The sequence below is a fragment of the Panthera leo genome, chromosome B3 (genome assembly GCF_018350215.1).
Source record: "Panthera leo isolate Ple1 chromosome B3, P.leo_Ple1_pat1.1, whole genome shotgun sequence".
In the NCBI taxonomy this organism is placed as follows: domain Eukaryota; kingdom Metazoa; phylum Chordata; class Mammalia; order Carnivora; family Felidae; genus Panthera; species Panthera leo.
Window position 1 is genome coordinate 118,505,625 of NC_056684.1, and position 14,077 is coordinate 118,519,701.

At 42.5% G+C, this 14,077-nt stretch overlaps 2 protein-coding genes across 4 annotated transcripts in view; one reads left to right on the forward strand and one right to left on the reverse strand.

The window, feature by feature from the left end:
* Positions 1-2,779, reverse strand: part of FAM161B (FAM161 centrosomal protein B) — an 18,283-nt gene extending 15,504 nt beyond the window's left edge. The window contains exon 1 of the mRNA XM_042943735.1: positions 2,651-2,779. Coding sequence (XP_042799669.1) covers positions 2,651-2,716 — 66 coding nt within the window. The 5' untranslated portion in view covers positions 2,717-2,779. The remainder of the gene's footprint in view (positions 1-2,650) is intronic.
* COQ6 (coenzyme Q6, monooxygenase) overlaps positions 1-12,891 on the forward strand; it is a 15,596-nt gene extending 2,705 nt beyond the window's left edge. For 2 of the 3 annotated variants that reach the window (XM_042943743.1, XM_042943741.1), the window contains exons 2-12: positions 2,565-2,699; positions 4,073-4,131; positions 4,423-4,546; positions 7,796-7,926; positions 8,618-8,725; positions 8,816-8,878; positions 9,062-9,169; positions 11,603-11,805; positions 11,884-11,999; positions 12,163-12,329; positions 12,764-12,891. In XM_042943743.1, the coding sequence (XP_042799677.1) occupies positions 2,565-2,699; positions 4,073-4,131; positions 4,423-4,546; positions 7,796-7,926; positions 8,618-8,725; positions 8,816-8,878; positions 9,062-9,169; positions 11,603-11,805; positions 11,884-11,999; positions 12,163-12,329; positions 12,764-12,793 (1,244 nt within the window). In that variant the 3' untranslated portion in view covers positions 12,794-12,891. The remainder of the gene's footprint in view (positions 1-2,564; positions 2,700-4,072; positions 4,132-4,422; positions 4,547-7,795; positions 7,927-8,617; positions 8,726-8,815; positions 8,879-9,061; positions 9,170-11,602; positions 11,806-11,883; positions 12,000-12,162; positions 12,330-12,763) is intronic. The other variant, XM_042943742.1, reaches the window with a different exon arrangement.
* The last annotated feature ends 1,186 nt before the right edge of the window (positions 12,892-14,077 follow it).

The window sequence follows — 14,077 nt, forward strand, 5'->3', positions numbered from 1 at the left end:
AAACAGAATTCTGTATTGTAATTGTTTATTTTCTTGTCTCTTCCACAGAAGTATAAATTCATAAAGTCAGGACTGACTTTAAGCATTCACAGTACAGAATTCTCTGTATATGTCTACAAAAGAAAGGTCAAGGGCCCAAATACAGCAGGTTGTGAGAATCACTGCTCTAAGTTAAGTCAAAACTACCAAACACAGGTTTACAAAAGAAAAATTTCACACACCGACTAATTTCCTTAAAAAGCGCAGAGAAAATAGTAAGTGCTAAAAAGGTGAAAGCTGGAGCTCTGGAAGGTTTGGAAATCTCTCATGCAGTTTATTCAGTGAGCAAGCTGCTGCTTTTTTCCTGTAAGCAGTTGGGACACTGGCAGGTGCTCAGCCTTTTACAGGCAGGTGTGTGTGGGATCGTTTTCTCCTGTTGAGTCAAGTAACCTACCAAATTGAGAAAAGTCTCAAGCATGCTAATATTTCCCCTTGATTATCACAGCTTGTATTCCAGAGAATACTGTCAGTAGTTTATGTGGCGATCAACCTTTTTATTTCAACATCTACTTAATCTAATCGTTTTAAGTGTATTTATTTTATTATTATTTTTTTTAATTTTTTTTTTTTAACGTTTATTTATTTTTGAGATAGAGAGAGAGACAGAGCATGAACGGGGGAGGAGCAGAGAGAGAGGGAGACACAGAATCGGAAGCAGGCTCCAGGCTCTGAGCCATCAGCCCAGAGCCCGACGCGGGGCTCGAACTCACGGACCGCGAGATCGTGACCTGAGCTGAAGTCGGACGCTCAACCGACTGAGCCACCCAGGCGCCCCTTAAGTGTATTTATTTTGAGAGAGAGAGAACATGAGCACAAGCAGGGGAGGGGCAGAGGGAGAGGGAGAGAATCCCAAGCAGTGTGGAGCCCGACGTGAGGCTCAAACTCAACGATCCCATGAGATCATGACCTGAGCCAAAACCAAGAGTTGGTCGCTTGACCAACTGAGCCACCCAGGTGCCCCTCAGAATCCACTTAATTTTGGGCAGCTGCTTTAAAAGTGAAAAATTAAAACATAAATAAATAAAATAAAAAATAAAAGTGAAAAATTTTCAGTAGGCTCTTCATTTTCCCCCTTAAGTCAGTTTTTCCTGGATTCTTCTTCAGACTCACATTAGTTTTTGTTTCAGTCTTGAAATATCTATATTTTCCTCTCGTTGTTATTTGTAAATTGTATTCTCTAGTGTTTTTTTTTCCAAATAAGTTTTCAAAAATGTTAGTTTAAATAGCTAAAAGATAAAATACTGAACCTATTTTATAATGTGTTTGGAAATATACTTTTTCTGTTAGTTTCCTTGTGTCTTATTTAACAAAAACGTGCATTGTATATTTTGTGGATTGAGAAGATACGGCATGTGCTGCTTGGGAATATTAGCCCTAAGAAGTGGTTCCTGGCCCTCAAGGAATTTAGAATCTAGCTAAAGAGAAAGATTTGTAAATAATAGAAGGAAGAGTAAAATGAAAGCTCCCTAGAGGGACAAGCAGCTGACCTCTGCTGGGGGAGCAGGTGAGGAGGTGAGGCTTGAGCGAGCCGGCTCCAGAGGGGAGAGTTGGCCCAGTGAACATTGGGGTGGAGCAGCTACTAGAAGGCATAGAGGTATGATGGGCCAGAAGGCGGTCCTCGGGGGAGTGTGGCTGCCCTCGACCTCCAGTGCAAAACAGCAGCGCAGCAAGGTGGGGGGCAGGTGAACGTGGTAGTGTCTCCGTGCTGCTCACTGCCTGTTCCACTGGAGCGACCTTGATTTTCACACTCCTCAGTTGAATGTTCCAAGAATGCCACTCTTCTAATTTAGATTCCGGAGAATGTGGGGTTTTTATCGTTACTGAGTAAAATCTCCGGTGTTTCTTCTCTGGTGATCCTAACACATTTTTTTTTCCTTTCCTTTTTTGGCTGCAGCAACTCCCTGCTTCCTGTTTCCATGTCTTTCTCTGGGATATTGTGGCGGGACTGTATCTGTGCTGCAGTTGCCCAGTAACAAAATCCCTTTTTACTTCCCTATATAGATGTTTGAGGACCAGAGTTGGAGGCCCAGTTGATGTATTTTTTGGGCTCCTTTTCTTTTACAAACTAATTCTTTATTCTTGATTTAATCTTGACGCCACAATAAATGTTGCATGTTGAATATTCCATTTTTCTGTTGAGCAGGGTTTGTATATTTTTAGTGACTGAAATAGTTTCAAGATTAGGAGTATCTGGTGTCTAAGTACTTCAGCCTTTCTCTTTTGCTTCTTCCTCTCTAAGGAATTCTGGCTCATTATGAATTTTGCCATTATTTGTTTCTGTGCAAATGGCAGGTGTTGGACTGTCTAGAGAAACCTTAAAGTCATGGGCCGGGTAGTTCAGATGGCTGAAATAGTGGTATGTGTTCTTGCTTAGGATTCTGTGTGGTGTTTCCTTTTTGTGTGCCCTGTGAGAAATATGTATTCTAAGAGCGAATGAATTAGTTAATCTGTTGTTTCTCTTGGAAACAAGAAAAGGAAGAAATCCTGATATGATGTAAAATGTTGATTTTTTTTTTTTTTTTTAGGACATGATACTCATTTTTGTGACAAGAAAATCCTGTTGCTAGAAGCAGGTCCAAAAAAAGTATGGGAGAAATTGCCAGAAACTTACAGCAACAGAGTCAGCTCCATTTCCCCTGGCTCTGCAACCCTTCTCAGTAGTGAGTAGATGTTTCATAGAACCGGTCTCTTGTCTCTCTTGGCTTTCCAGTGTGCCTTGTAGGGCAGAGTCTCCAGAGCATCTGGTGAGGAGGGAGCTCATTGCGGGGGCGGGGGGGGGGGGGGGGGGATGGTGTAGGTTATCTAGTTCATCGTTGAAGATGAGGACCCCTGACACTGTTAAAAGTGTACCTAGTCTGAGAAAGACCTCCTTGGGACCTGTGGGTCCATCATGTAGGCTTCCTTTGTGATGTTGGGTCATTATGAATTGATGGAATTGAAACTATATGAACTAATTATGACCATTCACTTCTGGTAGGAGCACCCTCTTCACTCCCAGAGTCCGCCCTCTGGGGAGCTAGGGAGTTTGCATGCTAGATGCTTTTGGAGTATAGATGGAATGTGTGCACATGGAACCCATTAAAAAGCCGTCTTTAGGTTTCTGCCAAATGTTACTCCCTCAGGCTATCCTATCTAGAACCACCCTGTCAAAAATTAGACTCTTCCATCATTCTTTAGCCTCTTACACTGCTTTTTCTTCATAACACTTAGTACTACCTGACAACATATTACGTATTTTTTACCGTCTGTGTCTCCAGCCAGAATGTTAGTTGCAGAAGGGCAGGAACTTTGTCTGTTTGGTTTCACAGTTTATGCTCAGTACCTAGAATTGTGTTGGGCACATAAGTAGGTGCTCAATAAAGAAAAAGTCTTTTTTTTTTTTTTAAGATATTACTTTTAAGGAATCTCTACGCTCATTGTGGGGCTCGAACTCATAACCCCATGATCAAGAGTCACGCGCCCTGAGTGAGCCAGTTGCCCCCCCCAAAATAGTCTTTATTCAGAGTTTAACTTCTGTAGGATGGTGAAAAACAATGTGGGTTTGGTTTCCTTTTTTATCTCCCCCCCTTTTTTTTTTTAAGTTTACTTATTTATTTTGAGAGAGTGTAAGTGAGAAAGGGGCAGAGAGGAGAGTGGGGTAGAGAGAGAGAATTCCAAGCAGGCTCCACACCACCAATGCAGAGCCCAATGTGGGGATCGAACTCCCGAACAATGAGATCATGACCTGAGCTGAAGTTGGATGCTTAACTGACTGAGCCACCCAGGCACCCCCCCTTTCCCCTAACTTTAATGTGATTTGACTTTTTGATTATGAAAGCTGTGCCTTTTTTCATGCTATATAATCTGAATTGGGGAGCAGAGTAGCTTAACTCCTGGCATCAAACAGGAAGAAATGGCAAGTATTTTCCAGTTTGTCATTGGAGAACACTGAAAACAACCTCTTACTTCAGAGGTTAGAAAGACAAGGAGAGCCTAGGAAGGGTGTGGTCCCACAAGGTTGCTCTGGCCTATATATAGATCCTTTCTTTTGTAGGTTTTGGTGCCTGGGACCACATCTGCAACATGAGATACAGAGCCTTTCGGCGAATGCAGGTGCCTTCTTTATCACTTTTGGCAAGATATCTTGGTTGTCTTGGGTTAAGATATTGAAGTCCATATTCTCCGTATTTTCTGTGAAAGTGGGAAGAATCGAAGTTCCCACTCAGTCTAAGGAGTCGGGGGAAGCATTCTCGAGAGAATTTTCTTCTTACCTTCTGTCTCCTGCCAGAGGGACTGACATTGTGATTTTTCTGGTTCTGTCACTTGGGAAAGCAGTAGTTTCTGACTGGAGTAATGCTTTCTTTTCCTTGGGTTATAATACAAGTTTCCCTTTGTGTTTTCCAGGTGTGGGATGCCTGCTCAGAGGCCCTGATAATGTTCGATAAGGATAATCTGGACGACATGGGCTATATAGTGGAGAATGATGTCATAATGTGCGCTCTCACTAAGCAGCTGGAGGCTGTGTCGGGTGAGGCACCCACTTCTTACATCTTCCTTTTACTCTGGAAGGTGAACTACTTTAGAATTATCAGAGGACTTACTGGAAAAAAGGACGCCTTTTACAGAGACTGAACATCCACCATAAAGAAATCCTCTGATGGGTATTTTAGGGTTGTTCTTCTCTTTTCTTTTTTTTTTTTTTTTTTTTAATTTTTTTAGTTTTTTTTTAATGTTTATTTACTTTGGAGGGAGGGAGAGAGAGGGAGTGTGTGAGCAGGTGAGGGGCAGAGAAAGAGACACACAGAATCTGAAGCAGGCATTGAGCCCGACACGGGGCTCAAACTCAGGAACCACAGGATCATGACCTAAGCCACCCAGGTGCCCCGGGTTTTTCTTTTCTTTCTTTCTTTTTTTTTTTAAACAGTTTTACTCCGGTATAATTTACATACCATAGAATTCACCCATTTTAAGTGTACAATTCAGTGATTTTTAGTGTAACTATAGAGTTATGCCACCATCACAATATCATTTTAGGACATTTCTGTCACCTCAAAAGGAAACCTTATGTCCATTTACATCCATTCCCAACCCCAGCCCCTGGCACCATTGATCTACTTTTCTGTCTCTCGGGATTTGTCTATTCTGGACATTTCATATAGATAGAATCATACAGGACATATGTATCCTTTTGTGTCTACTTCTCGCACTGAACATATCTTTGAGATTCATTCATGTTGCAGCCCTGTTAGTATTCCATTCTTTTTTATTGCCAAGTAGTATTCCATCATGTGGATATACCACATTTCATTTATTCATTCATGAGTTAATGGACATTTGGATTGTTTCCACTTTTTGGCAATTGTGAATAATGCTATGAACACTTGTGTACAAGTTTTTGCGTGCACATAGGTTTCTGGGTAGATACTTAGGAGTAGACTTGCTGGGTCATATAATAATTCTGTGTTTAACATTTTCAGAAACTACTAAACTTTTTCAAAGAGGCTATACCATTTCCCTTTCCCACCAATGATGTATAAGGGTTCCAGTATCTCCACATCCTTACCAACACTTACTTTTCACTTTTATTATGTTTTTTTTTTTTTTTTTATTATAGCCATCTTAGTGACTGAAATGGTATCTCATTGTAGTTTTGATTGTATTTCCCATCTTTTCCTCTGCTTATTGGCCATTTGGAGAAATGACTATTCAAAATCTTTTGCCCATATAAAAACTGGATTGTCAGGGTGCCTGGGTGGCTCAGTCGGTTGAACATCTGACTCTTGATTTCGGCTCAGGTCATGGTCTCATGGTTTGTGAGATCGAGCCCCACTGTTAGGCTCTACGCTGATAGTCAGGAGCCTGCTTGGGATTCTCTCCCTCCTCTCTCTGCCCCTCCCCTGCTTGTGCACTCTCTCTCTATAAATATAAATAAACATTAAAAAAAAAACAAAAAAAAACCACTGGATTGTCTTTCTTTTTCAGTTACAAGAGTTTTTTATATATTCTGAATATGAATTCCTTATCAGATACATAGTTTGCAAATATCTCAGAGTTCTAGCTTTCTGATATGGGATAATAACTTATCCATGTAATCAACTTATGTGCAACTTTTTTAAAGATTTTTTTTAAGTTTATTTAATTTTTTTTATGTTTATTTATTTATTTAGAGAGAGAGAGTGAGCACGAGATGGGGAGGGGCAGAGAGAGAGGTGGGGGGATAGAAAGAATTCCAAGTAGGCTCTGTGCTGTCAGTGCAGAGCCTGATGCAGAGCTCCAACTCACAAAATCATGAGATCATGATCTGAGCCAAAACCAAGAGTTGGACACTTAACCGACTGAGCCACCCAAGTGCCCTTTTTTAATTTATTTTGAGAGAGTACCAGAGTGAGCAGGGGAGGGGCAGAGAGAGGAGGAGAGAGAATCCCAAGCAGGCTCCATACTGTCAGCAGTGTGAAGCCCAGTGTGGGGCCTGAACCCATGAACCACAAGATCATGACCCAAACCAAAATCAGGAGTCAGACGTTTAACTGTCTGAGCCACCCAGGCGCCCCCAAAATTTTAAGTAATTTCATGCTTTACCGACTGAGCCAGCCAGGCGCCCCACCTATGTGCAGCTTTTAAAGATAACTTAGACCTGGGGCGCCTGGGTGGCTCAGTTGGTTAAGCGTCCGACTTCGGCTCAGGTCACGATCTCACAGTCCATGAGTTCGAGCCCCGCGTCAGGCTCTGTGCTAACAGCTCGGAGCCTGGAGCCTGCTTCCGATTCTGTGTCTCCCTCTCTCTGACCCTCCCCCGTTCATGCTCTTGTCTCTCTCTGTCTCAAAAATAAACAAACATTAAGGGGCGCCTGGGTGGCGCAGTCGGTTAAGCGTCCGACTTCAGCCAGGTCACGATCTCGCGGTCCGTGAGTTCGAGCCCCGCGTCAGGCTCTGGGCTGATGGCTCGGAGCCTGGAGCCTGTTTCCGATTCTGTGTCTCCCTCTCTCTCTGCCCCTCCCCCGTTCATGCTCTGTCTCTCTCTGTCCCAAAAATAAATAAAAAATGTTGAAAAAAAAAATTAAAAAAAAAAAAATAAATAAACAAACATTAAAAAAATAATAATAAAAAATTAAAAAAAAAAAAAGATAACTTAGACCTAATATTTGGTCACTTAGAAACATGTTCCGTAATATATTGGTGGAAAAAGTATGTGTCATATCCTACATGTGCACTGTGTATATGCATCGGAAATCACCTGGAAAGCTAGATGGCAAAGCTTTAACTGTAGTTGCCTCTGAATGATATGATTAAGGGTGATTTTTCCCTCCCTTTTAAATCTTTGTTGTTCAGACTTCCAGTAGGTGTATCATTTTTATGATCAGAAAAGTAAAACGATTTCCAATGGCAAGAAAAATCTTATGAAATCTAGAACTTACCTGGGCCCATGGGATTCCCACCCTGTTTATTCCGAAAGCACATGTGGATTCGCTTAGGCACAGAGGGAAACTACAAGAGCAGTGAGTGTGGAGATGAGAAGAAAGAATCCCTGGTGCAGGCGGGTAACTCAGTGAGAGTTGATTTTTTTTTTTACACTGATTCATCCCTGTGACTTTTGTCATTTATCAGCTCTCAGACCATAGCATTAATTATAGGAGTTATTTGTTAGATCTTTTCTTGCTTAGGGGTAAATGATAAGAGACAGCTGTCTTGAGAGCTCGCTTTAGATCTAGTTAGGGCTTTTTTCTCAGCCGTGTGGACTGCCTTTCTAATGTTTTGTTTTCTCTCTTCTGACCTCCTAGACCGTGTGACGGTTCTCTACAGGAGCAAAGCAGTCGGCTATACCTGGCCTTATCCATTTCCCATGACAGACTCCAGCCCTTGGGTTCATATTACCCTAGGTGATGGCAGCACCCTCCAGACTAAATTGTTGGTAGTTGAAAATTCTTATTTTGCCAGGGGTCTTGCATAGCCATAGCTTATTCTAAACTCTAAGGCCTTTAGTTTTTAGATCTAAGCTATAGTTGAAGTTAATTTTTGGCAGAGCTTTTGGTTATAAGGACCAGTACCCACCTAGGCCAACTCAAGTTAATATGGTGTCGTTGTAAATCCTGTATAGGAAGCAGTCTCCTAGACCATCTTAGGTCTGGAAATAAAAGAAACCTGGCCTCACAGGGACAAAAACCGGAAATTGAGGTTCTTTTTTCCCCTCACAGGAGTCCTGTAGTCAATCCATCTCATTGTATTCCCCCCCTTTTTTTTTGTTTGCCAGCTTCCTCTTTTACTTGACATCCATTCCTAACCTTACAACAGGAGTGTTCAGCTCCAGTGCTTGCCTTATTGATTTCTAGTTCAAACATCAAGAGAATTTGGCCAAGCTAACCTCTGGCTAGTACCTCATGGAGGACATGTCCAGCTTTGGTCCATTAGCTGAGACTGGGGTCACCTAGGTAAGGCTACCCCTCCAGGGGCTGTGAGGCAAGCGTGGTAACAAGTTGTCTGCTACAGATGGGCTTTGAGAACAGGTGGACCTAGAGAAAACTTAAGGAGACAGAAACAAACCTCTGGAACAGTTTCATGTATTCAGAAGTTATAAGGCTTAACAGGCTCTTGTTTCCATGCAGATTGGTGCAGACGGTCACAACTCAGGAGTGCGGCAGGCTGCTGGGATTCAGAACGTCAGCTGGAACTATGATCAGTCTGCTGTTGTAGCTACTTTGCATTTATCGGAGGTAAAGTCCTGAGCCCACCATCTGGGGACCCTGCTCGTGTTTAATGGGTACTGAGTACCTCTCGTGAGAACTCTTTTCTTTCAATTGTAGGCCACAGAAAACAATGTAGCCTGGCAGAGATTTCTTCCCTCTGGGCCCATTGCTCTGCTCCCGGTAAGAAGTCCTTCTGGCTACTCTGCTTAAACATGCCCAGCCTTCCTCTTTTAGGGCTTCACTTTCTCTCAACCTTTTTCTGCTTTCTAGGGAATATGCCCAAGCTAACTTTACTTCCTTTGTGCTTGAGAGCTCCCAAGAACAGAAGTTTTAGCCCTTAGCATTGGTGTTCTTTTGACACAGCTCTCAGACACCTTGAGTTCCTTGGTTTGGTCCACATCCCATGAACACGCAGCAGAACTGGTGAGCATGGATGAAGAAAAGTTTGTGGATGCCATTAACTCTGCCTTTGTGAGTATGAATTTGTCCAGCTGATGACGTGTTGCAGGGTGGTAGATACAGAAAGGTGTTTTGATGAAGGAAAAAGGAATAACCAACCAGCTGCCCCTTTGTAAGTGGGTTATGTGAAGAGGAGGGCATTCTGGGAAATGAAAAACAATGGAAATTAATAACTTCTGTGCTTTTTTGTGGTTGTGGGCTGTTGTGCTGACTGAAACAGCTGCCTGGGCAGTAGTTAGCATTGGCCTTTTTTTTTGAAGCTGTAATATTTGGCTAGTTTTGAATAGCTATGAACTTTGGAAGCCTGATTCATTAGGAGTGTTCTGGAGAGGAGCTGAGCACATTTCAGCAGGGAGCTAAGTTTTGTAGAGGCACCTGGGTGGCTCAGTCGGTTAAGGGTCTTGACTCTTAATTTCAGCTCAGGTTAAGATCTCACAGTTCCATGGGTTTGAGCCCCACATGGGGCTCTGTGCTGACAGTGTGGAGCCTGCTTGGGATTCTTTCTTTCTTTCTCTCTCTCTCTCTCTCTGCCCCTCCCCCACTCACATGTGTGCTCTCTCTCACACATGCTCTCTTTCAAAATAAATATAAACTTAAAAGTTTTGTAGACAGACATGGATTCAATACTGTTATGGTTCTGTTAATCTCCTAGAAAAGGGAAACAGTATCACCAGCCTCTCAGAGTTTAATAATAATAAAAAGTCTAAAGACTGTTTTAGTTTATTTTTGAGAGTGTGTGTGTGAAAGAGATTGAAGCCTGATGCAGGGCTCGATCCTACAAACCATGAGATCGTGACCTGAGCCAAAAAAAATAGCCAGATGCTCGACTGAGCCACCAGGTACCCCAAAAGTCTAAAGACTTAAAAAATGAGAGAATTTGGGGCGCCTGGGTGGCTCAGTCGGTTAAGCATCCGACTTCGGCTCAGGTCATGATCTCACAGTCTGTAGGTTCGAGCCCCGCATCGGGCTCTGTGCTGACAGCTCGGAGCCTGGAGCCTGTTTCGGATTCTGTGTCTCCCTCTTTCTCTGACCCTCCCTGTTCATGCTCTCTCTCTCTGTCTCAAAAATAAATAAATGTTAAAAAAAAAATTTTTTTTTTAAAAATGAGAGAATTTATGTAAAATGCTTAGAACATACCTAGTACGTTGTAAGTGCTCAACAAATGGTAATGATTATTCTGGAGCAGATACATAAAGCCTTTAATAGTATTGACACCAGTGGGGTAATTTGGTGGCTCAGTCGATTAAGCGTCTGACTTTGGCTCAAGGTTCGTGGGTTCAAGCCCCGCATCGGGCTCTGTGCTGACAGCTCGGAGCCTGGAGCCTGCTTCAGATTCTGTCTTCCCCGTCTCTTTACCCCTCCCCCACTCATCCTCTCTCTCAAAAATAAACATTAAAAAATTAAAAAAAATACTGGCACTAGTAATTTTGGAGCTTCAATACCACATTTATCTAAAATTCACTAATAGTAATAATCAGCAACATTTATTGAGTGCTTACTGTGTGCCATGTGCAGGTGAAGAGCATTACCTGCATGTATTTAATGCAGTGAACCACTGAGGTAGGTGCTATGATCATGCTCATTTACAGCTAGGTTACTTGCCTAACGAGGTCATAGAGCTAGCGGTAAAGCTGGTTCAGAAATCAGGCTGGTCCTTGAGCCTGTGGTTTTAACTACCAAACTCTCTACTACTTCACTAGTGACTTCACAGTAGTTTTACACTGAAGAACTTAGGCTTCACTGCTCTGGAGCAGCAACAGGAGTAAAAGGGGCAGAGCCTTTTAGGCTAAAGTGCCTTCCGAAGTAAATGGTGAACTCTACCCCTCCTCTGGTCATTTAGCGTGTATTCCTGGCACAGATGTTTTCAGTGCATTCATTTGGCAACAATTACATGTGCCTTCTATGTAGAAGAGTCTGGAAATGGACAAATGAGACACAGTCCCCGCTCACAGACAAGTGAGGGAGAAAGATACTTAAGTGACAGTTTGGGAACAGTGGTACAAGTATTTATAGGGTGTTGGAGCACAGAAGAGGGTTTGCAGGGAGGTTCACAAAAAGTGGTGACAGCTTCCGGATGCTATGAGGGTTACCCTGGTGAACTAGGAGGACATTCTAGCAAAGTGGGGAATGCCAGAAGCAAGAGGATGTTGTAGAATGAGCTACGCTGTGGCTAGTGTGTGGTTTTAAGGGTTAAGGTGAAGTGAAAGGTGAAGTTCAGAGGTAGACAGGAGCAGCTCACGAGCAGTTTGGCTTGAGCCTAAAACCTGGGGGAAGTTGTGTTCTGTATTTGTTTAAGGGGGCCTGTCACCTGCGGTCTAGATCAGTTTGGCATGTGAGGTACTATTAACTCTTGGCTGTAGTTATAAAATGTATTTCCTTGCTGATTTAATTCCCTGTTAATCACTGGTGAATTTTCACGGTTTGTTTACGGCTGACACTACTCAGTGGAGTGATGCTAACCACACCGACTTCATCGACTCGGCTGGCGCCATGCTGCAATATGCTGTTGCCTTTCTGAAGCCCACTAAGGTCTCAGCTCGCCAGCTGCCCCCAAGTGTAGCCAGAGTGGATGCCAGAAGCCGAATGTCATTTCCACTCGGGTTGGGACATGCTGCTGAATACGTCCGGCCTCGGCTGGCGCTCATTGGGTAAGATGACAACACAGCAGGGCTGCCGTCTTCGCACTCTGCTGCGGAGGCCGCGTCTGAACTCTGCTTTCTTTTTAGGGATGCAGCCCACAGAGTCCATCCACTTGCAGGACAAGGTGTCAACATGGGCTTTGGGGATATCTCCAGCTTGGTCCATCACCTCAGTGCTGCAGCCTTCAATGGGAAGGACTTAGGTAAGGGTTCAGGTACCTCAGAGAAGTATCCAGAGATCATGTGGTTAGGAAAGGTCAGGACCCCAAAATGTCCCTCAGCAGCCGGATATGGTAGACTTCAGTGTGTCTGGTTTGCTGGCAAAGAACTTCACTATTGCTTTAAGGATTTATACCTTTCCTCCAGGCTCTATGAGCCATCTCACAGGTTATGAGACGGATCGACAGCGTCACAACACTGCTCTTCTGGCTGCTACTGACCTCCTAAAAAGGCTCTACTCCACCAGTGCCACTCCACTTGTGCTGCTCAGGACGTGGGGCTTGCAGGCTACAAATGCAGTATCTCCACTCAAAGTAAGGTCACTCATGGCTCTCCACGAGTCCTGCTCACTGAGGAGGACTTTGCCAATTATTCTGAATTTCTTTGAATTTTTTTCTGAATACCTTCCCCATTGGTTATGAGCAAAAAAGTCCTTGCTGGGCTTGGTGCTAGAGCCCACATGTAAGCAGTAACTTCATATGAGGAAAAATCGTGAATAGGAACTTTTAAAGTTTTAAAGATGTTTTAAACTCCTTTTGCTGCTTGGCCAGCTGCTTTCCTGAGAAACTTCTATTAAAAGACACTTTGGAGGGACTCTTGGGAGGAGTATCTGTCTGGGACTTCTGCCAATGTTTTGCTTTAATCACTTTGGAGATTTATATATAAAATTTTTTTAAAAATATTTTATTTTAAACTATTTTCTTCACTTGCCCCCATGCTTTACAGTGTCTGTTTCATTTTTCTCCAGGAACAGATTATGGCCTTTGCAAGCAAATGAGCGCTCCTCTTCGGGAGATTACGGTGATGAAAAATGAACATCTTTTCCTAAGACCATCACATAGTTTCAAGATTTAATAAATTTGCTTTACATTAGAATTCTCTAGTCTCTTTTTCTCCTCTGCTTAATGGGCCTGTGGAGCCCAAATAATGAATGACAGATAAATTCAGTGTGAGAAGGGCATATCAATCAAGCCAAGAAAAAACCCCAAAGGAAGACTATTATGATTTGGTTGAAAAGACTTTTTATTACTAAGAAAAATTGCTAAGGGGCTGTCTCATCCATTTCGCTTGTTAATTTTAGAACTCTTAAGTTGCTGTCAACTTGAAACAGACTACTAATTTACATAGCATATTTTATGTGAACCTCATGGTAACCACAAGGGAAAAACACAGTAAATACACACAAGAAAATGAGAAAGGAATTTAAACAGAACACCAGAAAGCCATCAAACCACCAGGGAAGAAAGAAAGAAGAACCAAAAACTACAGAAACAGCCAGAAAATAATGAACAAAATGGCAGTAAGGTGTGTACTTACCTATAATTACTTTAAATGAAAATGGACTAAATTAGCCAAATGAGAGTGCGTGGATTAAAAAACCACACATCTACATACTGCCTACAAGAAACAATGAAAATGGACTAAATTAGCCAAATGACAGAGTGGGTGGATTAAAAAAACCACACATCTATATACTGCTTACAAGAGACACTTCAGTAGGACACAACCCAGGCTGGAATTGGAAGGGACAGAAAAAGATATTCCATGGAAATGAAAAGAAAACCAGATAAGCTATGTACTCCTATCAGACAAAATCAACTTGAAAACAAAGGCTGTAATAAAAGACAAGGGCATTACATAGGATAGAAAGGTCAATCTAGGAAGAAAAGAGAACATTTATAAATACACGTGCACACAATGTAGAACACCAAATACGTAAAGCAAATACTAATGTACCTAAAGGAAGATACTGAAAGCAATTGTAGGAGATTTTTTTTTCTTAAACTATTTGAGAGAGAGCAAGCGTGAAAGCAATAGGGAGGGGCAGAGAGAGCGGGAGACAGAATTCAAGCAGGTTCCACACTGTCAGCACAGAGCCTAACCTGGGGATTGAACTCACAAACTGAGATCGTGACCTGAGCTGAAATCAAGAGTCAGATGCTTAACTGACTGAGCCACCCAGGTGCTCCAGTAGGAGACTTTACTATCCTGTCATCAATGGATTGGTCATCCAGACCAAAAAAATCAATACAGAAACATTGGGCTTAACACATTAGACCAC